The 11,624-nt window shown below is 51.0% G+C and overlaps 2 protein-coding genes across 2 annotated transcripts; one reads left to right on the top strand and one right to left on the bottom strand.

Annotated features, from left to right (window-relative positions):
- Positions 1 to 3,223: 3,223 nt before the first annotated feature.
- On the bottom strand, positions 3,224 to 5,149 carry LOC311167806 (heat shock 70 kDa protein 1-like; the record flags this gene model as incomplete). The annotated part of the gene is made up of 1 exon (XM_084228889.1): positions 3,224 to 5,149. The coding sequence occupies one exon, from the start codon at positions 5,147 to 5,149 to the stop codon at positions 3,224 to 3,226; it is 1,926 nt and encodes a 641-aa protein (XP_084085015.1).
- A 3,329-nt stretch (positions 5,150 to 8,478) lies between these two features.
- LOC311188484 (heat shock 70 kDa protein 1-like) lies at positions 8,479 to 10,413 on the top strand (the record flags this gene model as incomplete). The annotated part of the gene is made up of 1 exon (XM_084259604.1): positions 8,479 to 10,413. The coding sequence occupies exon 1, from the start codon at positions 8,488 to 8,490 to the stop codon at positions 10,411 to 10,413; it is 1,926 nt and encodes a 641-aa protein (XP_084115730.1). The 5' UTR covers positions 8,479 to 8,487.
- Positions 10,414 to 11,624: the final 1,211 nt, after the last annotated feature.

Genomic DNA, 11,624 nt, shown 5'->3' on the forward strand with positions numbered 1-11,624 from the left:
GTACACATAAGCTCACAAAATGCTTTTGTGGAACACTGATGCAATTTTTTTTTTTTTTACTGTTTTTGTTGTCGAAATTCACAGAACATAAAATTAACCATTTTTCAAGTGTGCAATTCAACGGCTTCAGAGTGTTGTACAATCATCACCTCTCTAGTTCCAAAACATTTTTGTTTTTTTTTTGTTCTGTTTTGTTTTTAAAGATTTATTTATTTATGCATGCAAGCGCTGGAGTGTAGGCCAGAGGTGTGGGGGTGAGAAGATTCACCAGAGATAGTGGGGAGCAGAGCAGGTGGATCTACTGATATACACTGCTGAGGGGAGCAGCAGGCAAGAGAGGTCTGCTGCACCATGTGGGTCATCTCCCTGGCTGGCCAGGGACTGAACTTGTGCTGCAGAGGCTGCTGATAGCTTGATAGTGCTGTCTTTAACCCCTGCGCCACCAGGGAGGTCCCACCAAAATATCATTGTCACGTCCAGATGCAACTGACTTTTAAATGGGTATATTCCCTGAACTTTGATAACAGTGCCAGGCCTTTCCAAGAAGGAAGCTGTTGGATTCTGGATGGTGAGGCAAGAAACATCTCAAAGAGGAGGACGTATATAAGAAGGAAGACTGTAGTAGGTACACCTGGTACAGGGCTGCAGGGTTTTCCTCCCACTCTTCTAAATGAACACATACTCACCCCTTATCATCAATTCTATTGTGTATCAGATATAATTTAGCATAATACTGAGTAAGGGCAAAAAGGGGTACCAATTGTGAAATGTAGAATCGAAACATAACACAGAAAAAGGCATATACAAGCCCCAATAACTTAGGGCAGAATGGGAAACTAGAACTGGTTCTTCTTTACTGAGCTGGGTGATTCCTTTTTTTTTTTTTTTAATTTATTTATTCATACAAGCACTGGCCATAGCCAGAAGCGCGGGAGGGTGAGGGAATTCACCAGAGCCAGAGCCAGAAACAGAAGAGGCAGACTGACGAAATACACTGCTGAGAGGAGCAGCGGGCGCAGCAGGAGAGTTCTGTCGCACCATGCGGGACCCTTGCTGTGGGCAGCCTTGCAGCCCAGCGCTCAACCGCTGCACAACCAGGGGAGGCCTGATTCTTTTTTTAACATTAAAGTAATTTTGCTTAAGTTAATAACTTCTAAGTCTCCCCTATATGTTCCACCTGTGAAAGTGAAACACTAAAATCAGTGTGGTGGGGCCTCCCTGGTGGCCCAAGAGGTTAAGACACAACTATGAAGCTACCCACAGCCATGCAGCATGAGTTCCATCCCCGGCCAGGGAGCTACCCACATGGCGCAGCAGACCTCTCCTGTCTTGCCTGCTACTCCCCTCAGCAGTGTATTTCAGTAGATCTGCCTGTTTGTTCCCCACTCTGTCTCTGGTGAATCCTCTCACCCTCCGCACCTCAGTTCTTGTATGCATAAATAAATGAATCTTTAAAATAAAAAATAAAATCAGTGTGGTAAAATTTTGTGGGGACCATGACATGGGAGGATGCTTGCTGTCTTTCGAGAAATTCATGACTCCCCAGAAAAAAGATGACACAGTTTACTAGGAAACAAGAGGACAGAACAGTGGGAGAGGCAGTGGGCAGAGTCAGGAAAGCAGGAGAGCTTCCTTGAAAAATAAAGCAGGAGGGTTCTTCAAGTTTTTTCCTATCAGGGTGAGGCTGGTTCCCTCTTAATTATGCATACCTTGCTCCCATCACTCCTCCAGATTCCCAGGCTAATTAGAACTATCCCTCCCTTCCTCTTGGTGTGTGTGTGTTGGGGGTGCTGGCTTAGGGGAGATGAGAGAACTGTAGTTAAAGGACTTTTCCTAGGTCTCCAAGTCCTGTCAGACCTTATCCGGTCCTTGAAACAAAGCAACACCCTAGCTTCAGAAATCCAACTGCATTCCTCTGGGAAGTGTGAGAGCCCTTTTCTTTTTCCCTTTTTTTTTTTTTTGCTTTTTTAAAAGGTTTATTTATTTATGTATACAAGAACTGGGGTACAGGCTAGAGGCATGGGGGATGAGAGGATTCAGATTGACTGAAATACACTGCTGAGGGGAGCAGCGGGTAAGACAGGAGAAGTCTGCTGTGCCCTGTGGGAGCTCCCTGGCCAGCCAGGGATAGAAATCCTGCTCAGAGGCTGCAGATAGCTTCACAGTGCTGTTCTTAACCCCTTGTGCCACCAGGGAGGCCCATGAGATTCCTTTTCTATCCCTAACAGAATGAAGATTAATAACTATATAAGGTCCTATAGTATACTGCTACATAAGAGCACTGAAATATTGAGGTCCTTCTGCTGCTGGGGCATCCAATTCTCAATAACACCTCCCTAAGGTACTCCCTTAGGTGGGTGCTTCAAATGGAGGTCACCACTATTAGGAATGTGGCTTTTCTATGTCAGCATCCTTTCAGACATAATAGACTAAGGCATCAGGCCAAATCTTTTCATTTTAAAAATGAGAGAACGAGGGATCAGGCTGGCTGTGTACCTGTGCTTCAAGTGACAAACCAGTGCTTGAACTCAAATGTCCTGCCAATGTACGACTCATCTTTTCCTGCTAAATCCATTACACATATCAGTGCTTTAATACATCAAGCATCCTTACAGGAAAGAGCATCAAATCAACCCTTGCCTGCTTCTCCAGGGACACCTCTACCCCAACACCCTTTTCAAGCCACTCATTTATTTTGTGGTTAACCCCCTCCCATTTTAAGGTCACCATGTCAGTAGCCCTTAATTATTTTTGGACTCATGGACCCAAACCACTCAAAACAAGCAGTTTTTAAAAATCACCTCTCAGGATCTCAAGGCAATAGAGAGTCATCCTTTTCTAGATATCTGACCTTACCTAAGAGACAATTTGCCATTCAATTTTAGACCCTTAAAGACAGATGCAATACAGATCCTTCTAACCTCAACATAAAACGATGGCAGACAAAACATCACTCCATTATTTTTAGTTTATTTTGAAATAATGATTTTTTTTAAAAAGGCCCAAGTTGGGTGTATTACAAAAGGAAAATAGACAAAAGACACATATATAGTACATATTAATCTCTACATTTAGATTCTGAAAAAATAGCAAGTTCATAATTTCACCGCAAGGGAACAGTTTAACTTTGCAAACCCCTTGCAAAGTTGAGAGTAGATGGAGGGTGATATAAGCCAATGCTCTCTGAATGCCAAGTCTCATAGTAAGGCGTGATCATGGGAAACTAATCCACCTCTTCAATGGTTGGGCCAGAGGAAGAAGACCCGTTGGGAGCTCGAGCCCCAAAACCACCGGCCCCGGGGCCTCCCGCCCCCTGGTACAGTCCGCTGATGATGGGGTTGCACACCTGCTCCAGCTCCTTCCTCTTGTGCTCAAACTCATCCTTGTCGGCCAGGGTGTTGGCGTCCAGCCAGGAAATCACCTCCTGGCACTTGTCCAGCACCTTCTTCTTGTCGCCCTCGCTGATCTTGCCCTTGAGCCCTTCGTCCTCCACGGCGCTCTTCATGTTGAAGGCGTAGGACTCGAGCGCGTTCTTGGCAGCCACCCTGTCGCGCTGCACCTCGTCCTCCGCCTTGTACCTCTCGGCCTCCTGCACCATGCGCTCGATGTCCTCCTTGCTCAGGCGGCCCTTGTCGTTGGTGATGGTGATCTTGTTGGCCTTGCCGGTGCTCTTGTCCGTGGCCGTGACGTGCAGGATGCCATTGGCGTCGATGTCAAAGGTCACCTCGATCTGGGGCACGCCCCTGGGGGCCGGCGGGATGCCGCTCAGCTCGAAGCGCCCCAGCAGGTTGTTGTCCCGGGTCATGGCCCTCTCGCCCTCGTACACCTGGATCAGCACCCCCGGCTGGTTGTCCGAGTAGGTGGTGAAGACCTGCGTCTGCTTGGTGGGGATGGTGGAGTTGCGCTTGATCAGCGCCGTCATCACGCCCCCGGCCGTCTCCAGCCCCAGCGACAGCGGAGCCACGTCCAGCAGCAGCAGGTCCTGCACCTTCTCCGACTTGTCCCCCATCAGGATGGCCGCCTGCACCGCCGCCCCGTAGGCCACCGCCTCGTCGGGGTTGATGCTCTTGTTGAGCTCGCGCCCGTTGAAGAAGTCCTGCAGCAGCTTCTGCACCTTGGGGATGCGCGTGGAGCCGCCCACCAGCACCAGCTCGTGGATCTGGGACTTGTCCAGCTTGGCGTCTCGCAGGGCCTTCTCCACGGGCTCCAGCGTGCCGCGGAACAGGTCGGAGCACAGCTCCTCGAAGCGCGCCCTGGTGATGGACGTGTAGAAGTCGGTGCCCTCGAACAGCGAGTCGATCTCCAGGCTGGCCTGCGTGCTGGACGACAGCGTGCGCTTGGCCCGCTCGCAGGCGGTGCGCAGGCGCCGCACGGCGCGCTTGTTCTGGCTGATGTCCTTCTTGTGCTTCCTCTTGAACTCCTCCACGAAGTGGTTCACCAGCCTGTTGTCGAAGTCCTCCCCGCCCAGGTGCGTGTCGCCGGCAGTGGCCTTCACCTCGAAGATGCCGTCGTCGATCGTCAGGATGGACACGTCGAAGGTGCCGCCGCCCAGGTCGAAGATGAGCACGTTGCGCTCGCCCCTGCCGCCGCGGTCCAGCCCGTAGGCGATGGCGGCCGCCGTGGGCTCGTTGATGATGCGCAGCACGTTCAGCCCCGCGATCACCCCCGCGTCCTTCGTGGCCTGGCGCTGCGAGTCGTTGAAGTAGGCGGGCACGGTGATCACCGCGTTGGTCACCGGGCCGCCCAGGTACGCCTCGGCGATCTCCTTCATCTTGGTCAGCACCATGGACGAGATCTCCTCGGGGAAGAAGGCCTTGGTCTCGCCCTTGTAGCTCACCTGCACCTTGAGCTTGCCGCCGTCGCTGATCACCTGGAAAGGCCAGTGCTTCATGTCCGCCTGCACCACCGCGTCGCCGAACTTGCGGCCGATCAGCCGCTTGGCGTCGAACACCGTGTTCTGCGGGTTCAGCGCCACCTGGCTCTTGGCCGCGTCGCCGATCAGCCGCTCCGTGTCGGTGAACGCCACGTAGCTGGGGGTGGTGCGGTTGCCCTGGTCGTTGGCGATGATCTCCACCTTGCCGTGCTGGAACACCCCCACGCACGAGTAGGTGGTGCCCAGGTCGATGCCGATGGCCGTGCCCTTAGCCATGCCGGTGCGTGCCAGGCGCTGCGCTGCGCTCGGTCTCAAGCGGGTCGGCGGGCGGGTCGGGGCGGGTCGGGGCGCGGGGCCTTGCGAAGTCGGGACGCGAAGGGCGACGCCGCGGGAGCTCGCGCTGGAGGCAGTGGGTCGGCGCGGTGGGGTCCCCTCGGCCGGTCCTGGGGTGGCTGTTTGTCCCGAGTGGCCGCGGCCGCGTTTATAAACCCTCCCCGCGCCCCTCCTCTGCCCTCCGCGGCCAATCGCGGAGCCCCGCGGGGCCGCGGGTCGGGAAGATTCCAGGAGCTTCTCCGCGCGTCCTGCCCCCAGGCTGTCCCGGGCCAATCGCCGCTCGGGCTGCGCCCCGGCCAGAACTCTCCAGACGCTTCTGGGGTTTGCTGGACCGGCCCCGCCCCTGGGAGGGTGTGGGTGGGGCCGGCTGTGGGGGGCGGTGGGGGGGGCGCGAGGCTGGAGGCTGGAAGGGGGCGGGGCGGGGGTGACGCTGCCCCCCTCTGCGTTACAATGGAGATCAGCCTCTGACTTCACGCCAGGCGTGGAATCGCGGTGGCAGGACCTGAGCCAGTCAAGAGTTGTAGGGCGGGGCGGGTGGGGGGTGGGGGTACTTCGGCTGTGCGGTTTTCATATTGAGGGAGCCCCCACTACAGGGGTTCGAAATCCGAACTTTACCAAACTGGATCGGAGGCGGCGAGACAGTAGGTGAGTCAGGAGGTATTGGAATGGCGAGGGCACAGAGCCGACTCATAAATCTTTGACCAGTAAGTTAGAGAAAGTGCCAGGAGGGTCTAGTTTGTTTAAGTTAAAGTGAGGGGGTGTTGGCCAAACAGGAAGGGGCATCCTTTGGGGAGCACGCAGTGACTGGATTGGTCAGAACTGTTGGGAGAATGCTAGAGGACTGGTCTGTGATAGTGTCTAGGGGATTTTTTGAGTTTTCTTTGGGAGGAAGAGACCAGGTGGATCTCTTCTGAAAAAATGCTGAGAAACAGCAGTGTATTTCGTCGGTCTGCCTGTTTTGTTCCCCGCTCTGGCTCTGGTGAATTCTCTCACCCTCCCGCGCTTCTGACTGTACCCAGTGCTTGTATAAATAAATAAATAAATCTTAAAAAAAAAAAAAAAAGTGCTGAGGAAGCTACCCCCAAATTGTGGAGATTAATATCTCGTGAGAGGACCAGAACATAAGCCAATCCTAATTAAGGAGGAGGAGACAGGTGCAATATCAGAATAAAATATATCATGGATATAGGAATAGGACATTTGAGTCAGTCATGTCATGAGAAACTTAAAACAGTGTATGCCCACTGCCCTCCCGCATCCTTCTAGTTGTCTAAGAATACTTTGTCTACTTTGTCCAGAAATCATTCTGCCATAAAAGTGGGGTCTGGAAGAGATATTTATAGACCAAATGTTACTTATATACAGAGTTCATGGAGGTATTATTTGCAGTAACTATAAAGTAGAGTAGAAGTAACTGGGGGCCTCCCTGGTGGCTCAGGGGATTAAGCATCAGCACTATGAATTGGAGGAGGAATTGGAATGGCGCAAGCGCAGATCAGACTCATAAATCTCTCTTTTTTTTAAGATTTATTTTTTAGTTATACAGTAGCTGGGATACAGGCCAGAGGCACAGGAGGGTGAGAGGATTCACCAGAGACAGAATGGAGAGCAGAACAGGCAGACCAACCGAAAGCACTGCTGAGGGGACCAGTGGGCTAGACAGGAGAGGTCTGCCACGCAATGTGGGAATCTCCCTGGCAGGCTGGGAATCAAACCTGCGCTGCAGCAGCTATGGATAGCTTCACAGCGCTGTGCTCAACCCACTGCGCCACCTGGGAGACTCCAGACTCATGAATCTTTAACTAGTAAGTTTGAGAAAGCGCTAGGAGGGTCTAGTTTGTTCAAGTTAAAGTAAGGAAGGAGGTGTTGGCCAAACGGAAAGGGGCGGCCACTGCAGCATGAGTTCTCTCCCAGACCAGGGAGCTACCCACACAGTGCAGCAGACCTCTCCTGTCTTGCCCGCTGCTCCCCTCAGCAGTGTATTTCAGTCAATCTGCCTGTTCTGTTTCCCACTCTGTCTCTGGTGAATCCTCTCACTCCCAAGCACCTCTGGCTTGCACCCCAGCTCTTGTATGCATAAATAAATAAAGCTTTTTTAAGAAATAGTGGAAGCAACCCAAGTGTTCATAGAGAGAGAATGAACAAAATGTGCTATATACATGCAATTAATATTTTTAAATTTTTATTTTATATATTTTACATCATTTTTTCATTTTTGTACAATGTATGCATTTTCATCTTATTTATAGTCCCCATAAAACTCCCACCATCCTTGGGCCTTCCTGGTGGCACAGGCAGTTGAGCGCCACACTGTGAAGCTGTCAACAGCCTCTATAGCGCGGGTTGGATTCCGGCTGGCTGGGGAGAATCCCACATGGTACAGCAGACCTCTCCTGTCTCTCCCACTGCCTCCCTCAGCAGTGTATGTCATCAGTCTGCCTGTTCTGTTCCCTGCTCTATCTCTGATGAATCCTCTCACCCTCCCACACAACTAGCCTGTACCCCTATTCTTGTATAAATAAATAAATAAATCTTTTAAAAAAATTCCCACCACCCTTGTTTTGATTTTTTAAAAATATTTATTTATTTATGCATACAAGAACTGGGATACAGGCCAGAGGTGGGGAGGGGGTGTGTGTGTGTGAGGGAATTCACCAGAGACAGAGGGGGGAACAGAACAGGCGGATTGACTGAAATATACTGCTAAGGGGAGCCTCGGGCAAGACAGGAGAGGTCTGCTGTGCCATGTGGGTTGCTCCCTGGCTGGCCTGGGATCCAGCTCATGCTGCAGTGGCTGCGAACAGCTTCATAGGTTGTGTCTTAACCCCTTGCGCCACCAGAGAGTCCCACATGCAATTAATATTATTCAGCCTTGAAAGGGAAGTAAATTATGACACATGCTATAATATAAATGGACATTCGAAGCTATTGTGCTGAGTGAAATAACAGAAAAATTGGGTATAAGTCCACTAATATGAGGTACCTAGAGGGGTCTCATTCATAGAGACAAAGTACAGTGGTTGCTCCCAGCTGGAGGAAAAAGAATGGGACATGGGTAAAGGACATAGATATTTACTTTTACCAGATGAATCATGTTTTGCAAATTCTTTGGATAATAATGTCAGTGAACTTACTACTTTTAAGTGGTTAAGATGGAGGAGGGACAAGTGTGTCTATCAAGCCCCCCCCCCAAAAAAAAAGGGTTACGATGGTAAATTTTATGTCATGTGTATTTTACCACAATCTTTAAAATGTGTTTTTGCTACAGACCTCGGAAAACCATGGCTACTTCTAAGGGAATGGCCATCGGCATCGACCTGGGCACCACCTACTCGTGCGTGGGGGTGTTCCAGCACGGCAAGGTGGAGATCATCGCCAACGACCAGGGCAACCGCACCACCCCCAGCTACGTGGCCTTCACCGACACGGAGCGGCTAATCGGCGACGCGGCCAAAAACCAGGTAGCCATGAACCCCCAGAACACGGTGTTCGACGCAAAGCGGCTGATTGGCAGGAAATTTAATGATCCTGTAGTGCAATCAGATATGAAGCTTTGGCCTTTTCAAGTGGTCAATGAAGGAGGGAAACCCAAAGTAATGGTTTCCTACAAAGGGGAGCAAAAAGCCTTCTACCCTGAAGAAATCTCTTCTATGGTGCTTACTAAGATGAAGGAGACAGCTGAGGCTTTTTTGGGCCACTCTATCACCAATGCTGTGATCACTGTTCCCGCCTATTTTAACGACTCTCAACGCCAAGCCACCAAAGATGCCGGTGTAATCGCAGGTCTCAATGTGTTAAGAATTATCAATGAACCCACAGCTGCTGCCATCGCCTATGGCTTAGATAAAGCAGGTCAGGGAGAGCGACATGTCCTAATCTTTGATCTGGGTGGAGGCACATTTGATGTATCCATTCTGACCATAGATGATGGCATTTTTGAGGTAAAAGCCACAGCAGGGGACACGCACCTGGGCGGGGAGGACTTCGACAACAGGCTGGTGAACCACTTCGTGGAGGAGTTCAAGAGGAAGCACAAGAAGGACATCAGCCAGAACAAGCGCGCCGTGCGGCGGCTGCGCACAGCCTGCGAGAGGGCCAAGCGCACGCTGTCGTCCAGCACGCAGGCCAACTTGGAGATCGACTCCCTGTTCGAGGGCATCGACTTCTACACATCCATCACCAGAGCCCGATTTGAAGAGTTGTGTGCAGACCTGTTCCGGGGCACGCTGGAACCCGTGGAGAAGGCACTTCGGGATGCCAAGATGGATAAGGCTAAAATCCATGACATTGTTTTAGTAGGGGGCTCCACCCGTATCCCTAAGGTTCAGAGGCTGCTACAGGACTACTTTAACGGCCGTGATCTCAACAAAAGCATCAACCCCGATGAGGCAGTGGCCTATGGGGCGGCAGTACAGGCAGCCATTTTGATGGGGGACAAATCTGAAAAGGTACAAGACCTGCTTTTGTTGGATGTTGCTCCCCTCTCTCTAGGGCTGGAGACAGCAGGGGGTGTGATGACTGTCCTAATCAAGCGCAACTCCACCATCCCCACCAAGCAGACACAGATCTTTACCACCTACTCGGACAACCAGCCGGGGGTGCTAATCCAGGTGTATGAGGGCGAGAGGGCCATGACTAGGGACAACAACCTGCTGGGGCGCTTTGACCTAAGTGGAATCCCTCCTGCACCCAGAGGAGTTCCTCAGATCGAGGTGACCTTTGACATCGATGCTAATGGTATTCTCAATGTAACAGCTATGGACAAGAGCACAGGCAAGGCCAACAAGATCACCATCACCAATGACAAAGGCCGCCTAAGCAAGGAGGAGATCGAGCGCATGGTTCAGGATGCTGAGAAATACAAAGCTGAGGACGAGGTCCAGAGAGAGAAAATTGCTGCAAAAAATGCTTTAGAATCCTATGCTTTTAACATGAAGAGTGCTGTGAGTGATGAAGGCTTGAAGGGCAAGATTAGTGAATCTGATAAAAAGAAAATATTGGATAAATGCAATGAGGTCCTTTCGTGGCTAGAAGCCAATCAACTGGCTGAGAAAGATGAGTTTGAACATAAGAGAAAGGACTTGGAGAAAGTGTGTAACCCAGTCATTACAAAACTCTATCAGGGAGGATGCACTGGGCCTACATGTGGAACAGGGTACTCTCCTGGATCCGCTGCCACAGGCCCCACAATTGAAGAAGTCGATTAGTTATCTGAAGCTTGAGGGTTCAGGGGTCACCTCTAAGGTGAATTTTGCTCCCCATGCCTTCAGACATTGTTATGATTCTTGAATTGACTGAACCTGAATCTCAGCTACCATCCCTTTGAAATTCTGATTGGAGGATGTCATATTTCATCTCACACTACAGCATTCTGTTTCTAATTCTGGAATGAGACTTTTAGAAATACCAGCCCACTCTTTGAACCATTTGATGAATTTGAATGTCTGCTATTTATTTCTGGCCTCCCCAACTTACTCCTGTGTGGATGGTTATTTGTCACCCAGTAAAGTTGTTCCTAAAGGAAATTACTTCTTGTCTGTTTAGATTGTGAGTGTATCTTAAAAAAGTAAGGAAAAAGAGTGCATGTGCTCTGGTTGTGCGTTGTGAGTGATTTAGATGGAAAGGACAAATTATTTGAATTTTCATGAGCTAATTGTTTCAAAGAGGAAAATAACTTTTTTTTTAAAGATTTATTTATTTATTTATTTATACAAGCATTGGGTACAGTCAGAAGCTCAGGAGGGTGAGAGAATTCACCAGAGCCAGAGCGGGGAGCAGAGCAGGCAGACAGATGAAGTACACTGCTGAGGGGAGCAGCGGGCAGCAGGAGAGGTCTGCGCGCCATGTGGGACCCTCCTCCAGTGGCCGGGGAGCAGCCAGGTATCAAACCGGCGCTGCAGAGGCTGCGGGCAGCTTCACAACCCAGCACTCAACCCCTGCGCCACCGGGGGGCCCGAAAATAACTTTTTTTAAAAAATTTATTTATTTACGCATATAAGAGCTGTGGTACAGACCAGAGGTGCGGTGGGGGACGGGGGGGTGAAAGGATTCACCAGAGACAGAGTGGGGAACAGAACGGGCAGACTGACTGAAACACATTGCTGAGGGGAGCATCTGGCAAGATAGGAGAGGTCTGCCGCGCCATGTGGGTTGCTCCCTGGCCGGCTGGGGATGGAACTCGTGCTGCAGAAGCTCTAGATAGCTTCACAGTGCGGTGCTTAACCCCTTGCGCCACCAGGGAGGCCCTGCAAGGCAGGGCCTTGGTGTCCCCTGGTGTGTCCCCCGCAGTTTTCAATAGGAGGTGTCTGTGAGGTATGGGCAAATCTTCCTGTGGATTACACCGTCATAGAAAAGAACTTCAGATGAGAGCAGCGGCTCCGCTGGTCAGGCGCCCCGGGGTTGGCGCATGCGCGGCGGG

This window comes from Talpa europaea, assembly GCF_964194135.1.
Source record: "Talpa europaea genome assembly, chromosome: 2".
Taxonomy (NCBI): Eukaryota; Metazoa; Chordata; class Mammalia; order Eulipotyphla; family Talpidae; genus Talpa; species Talpa europaea.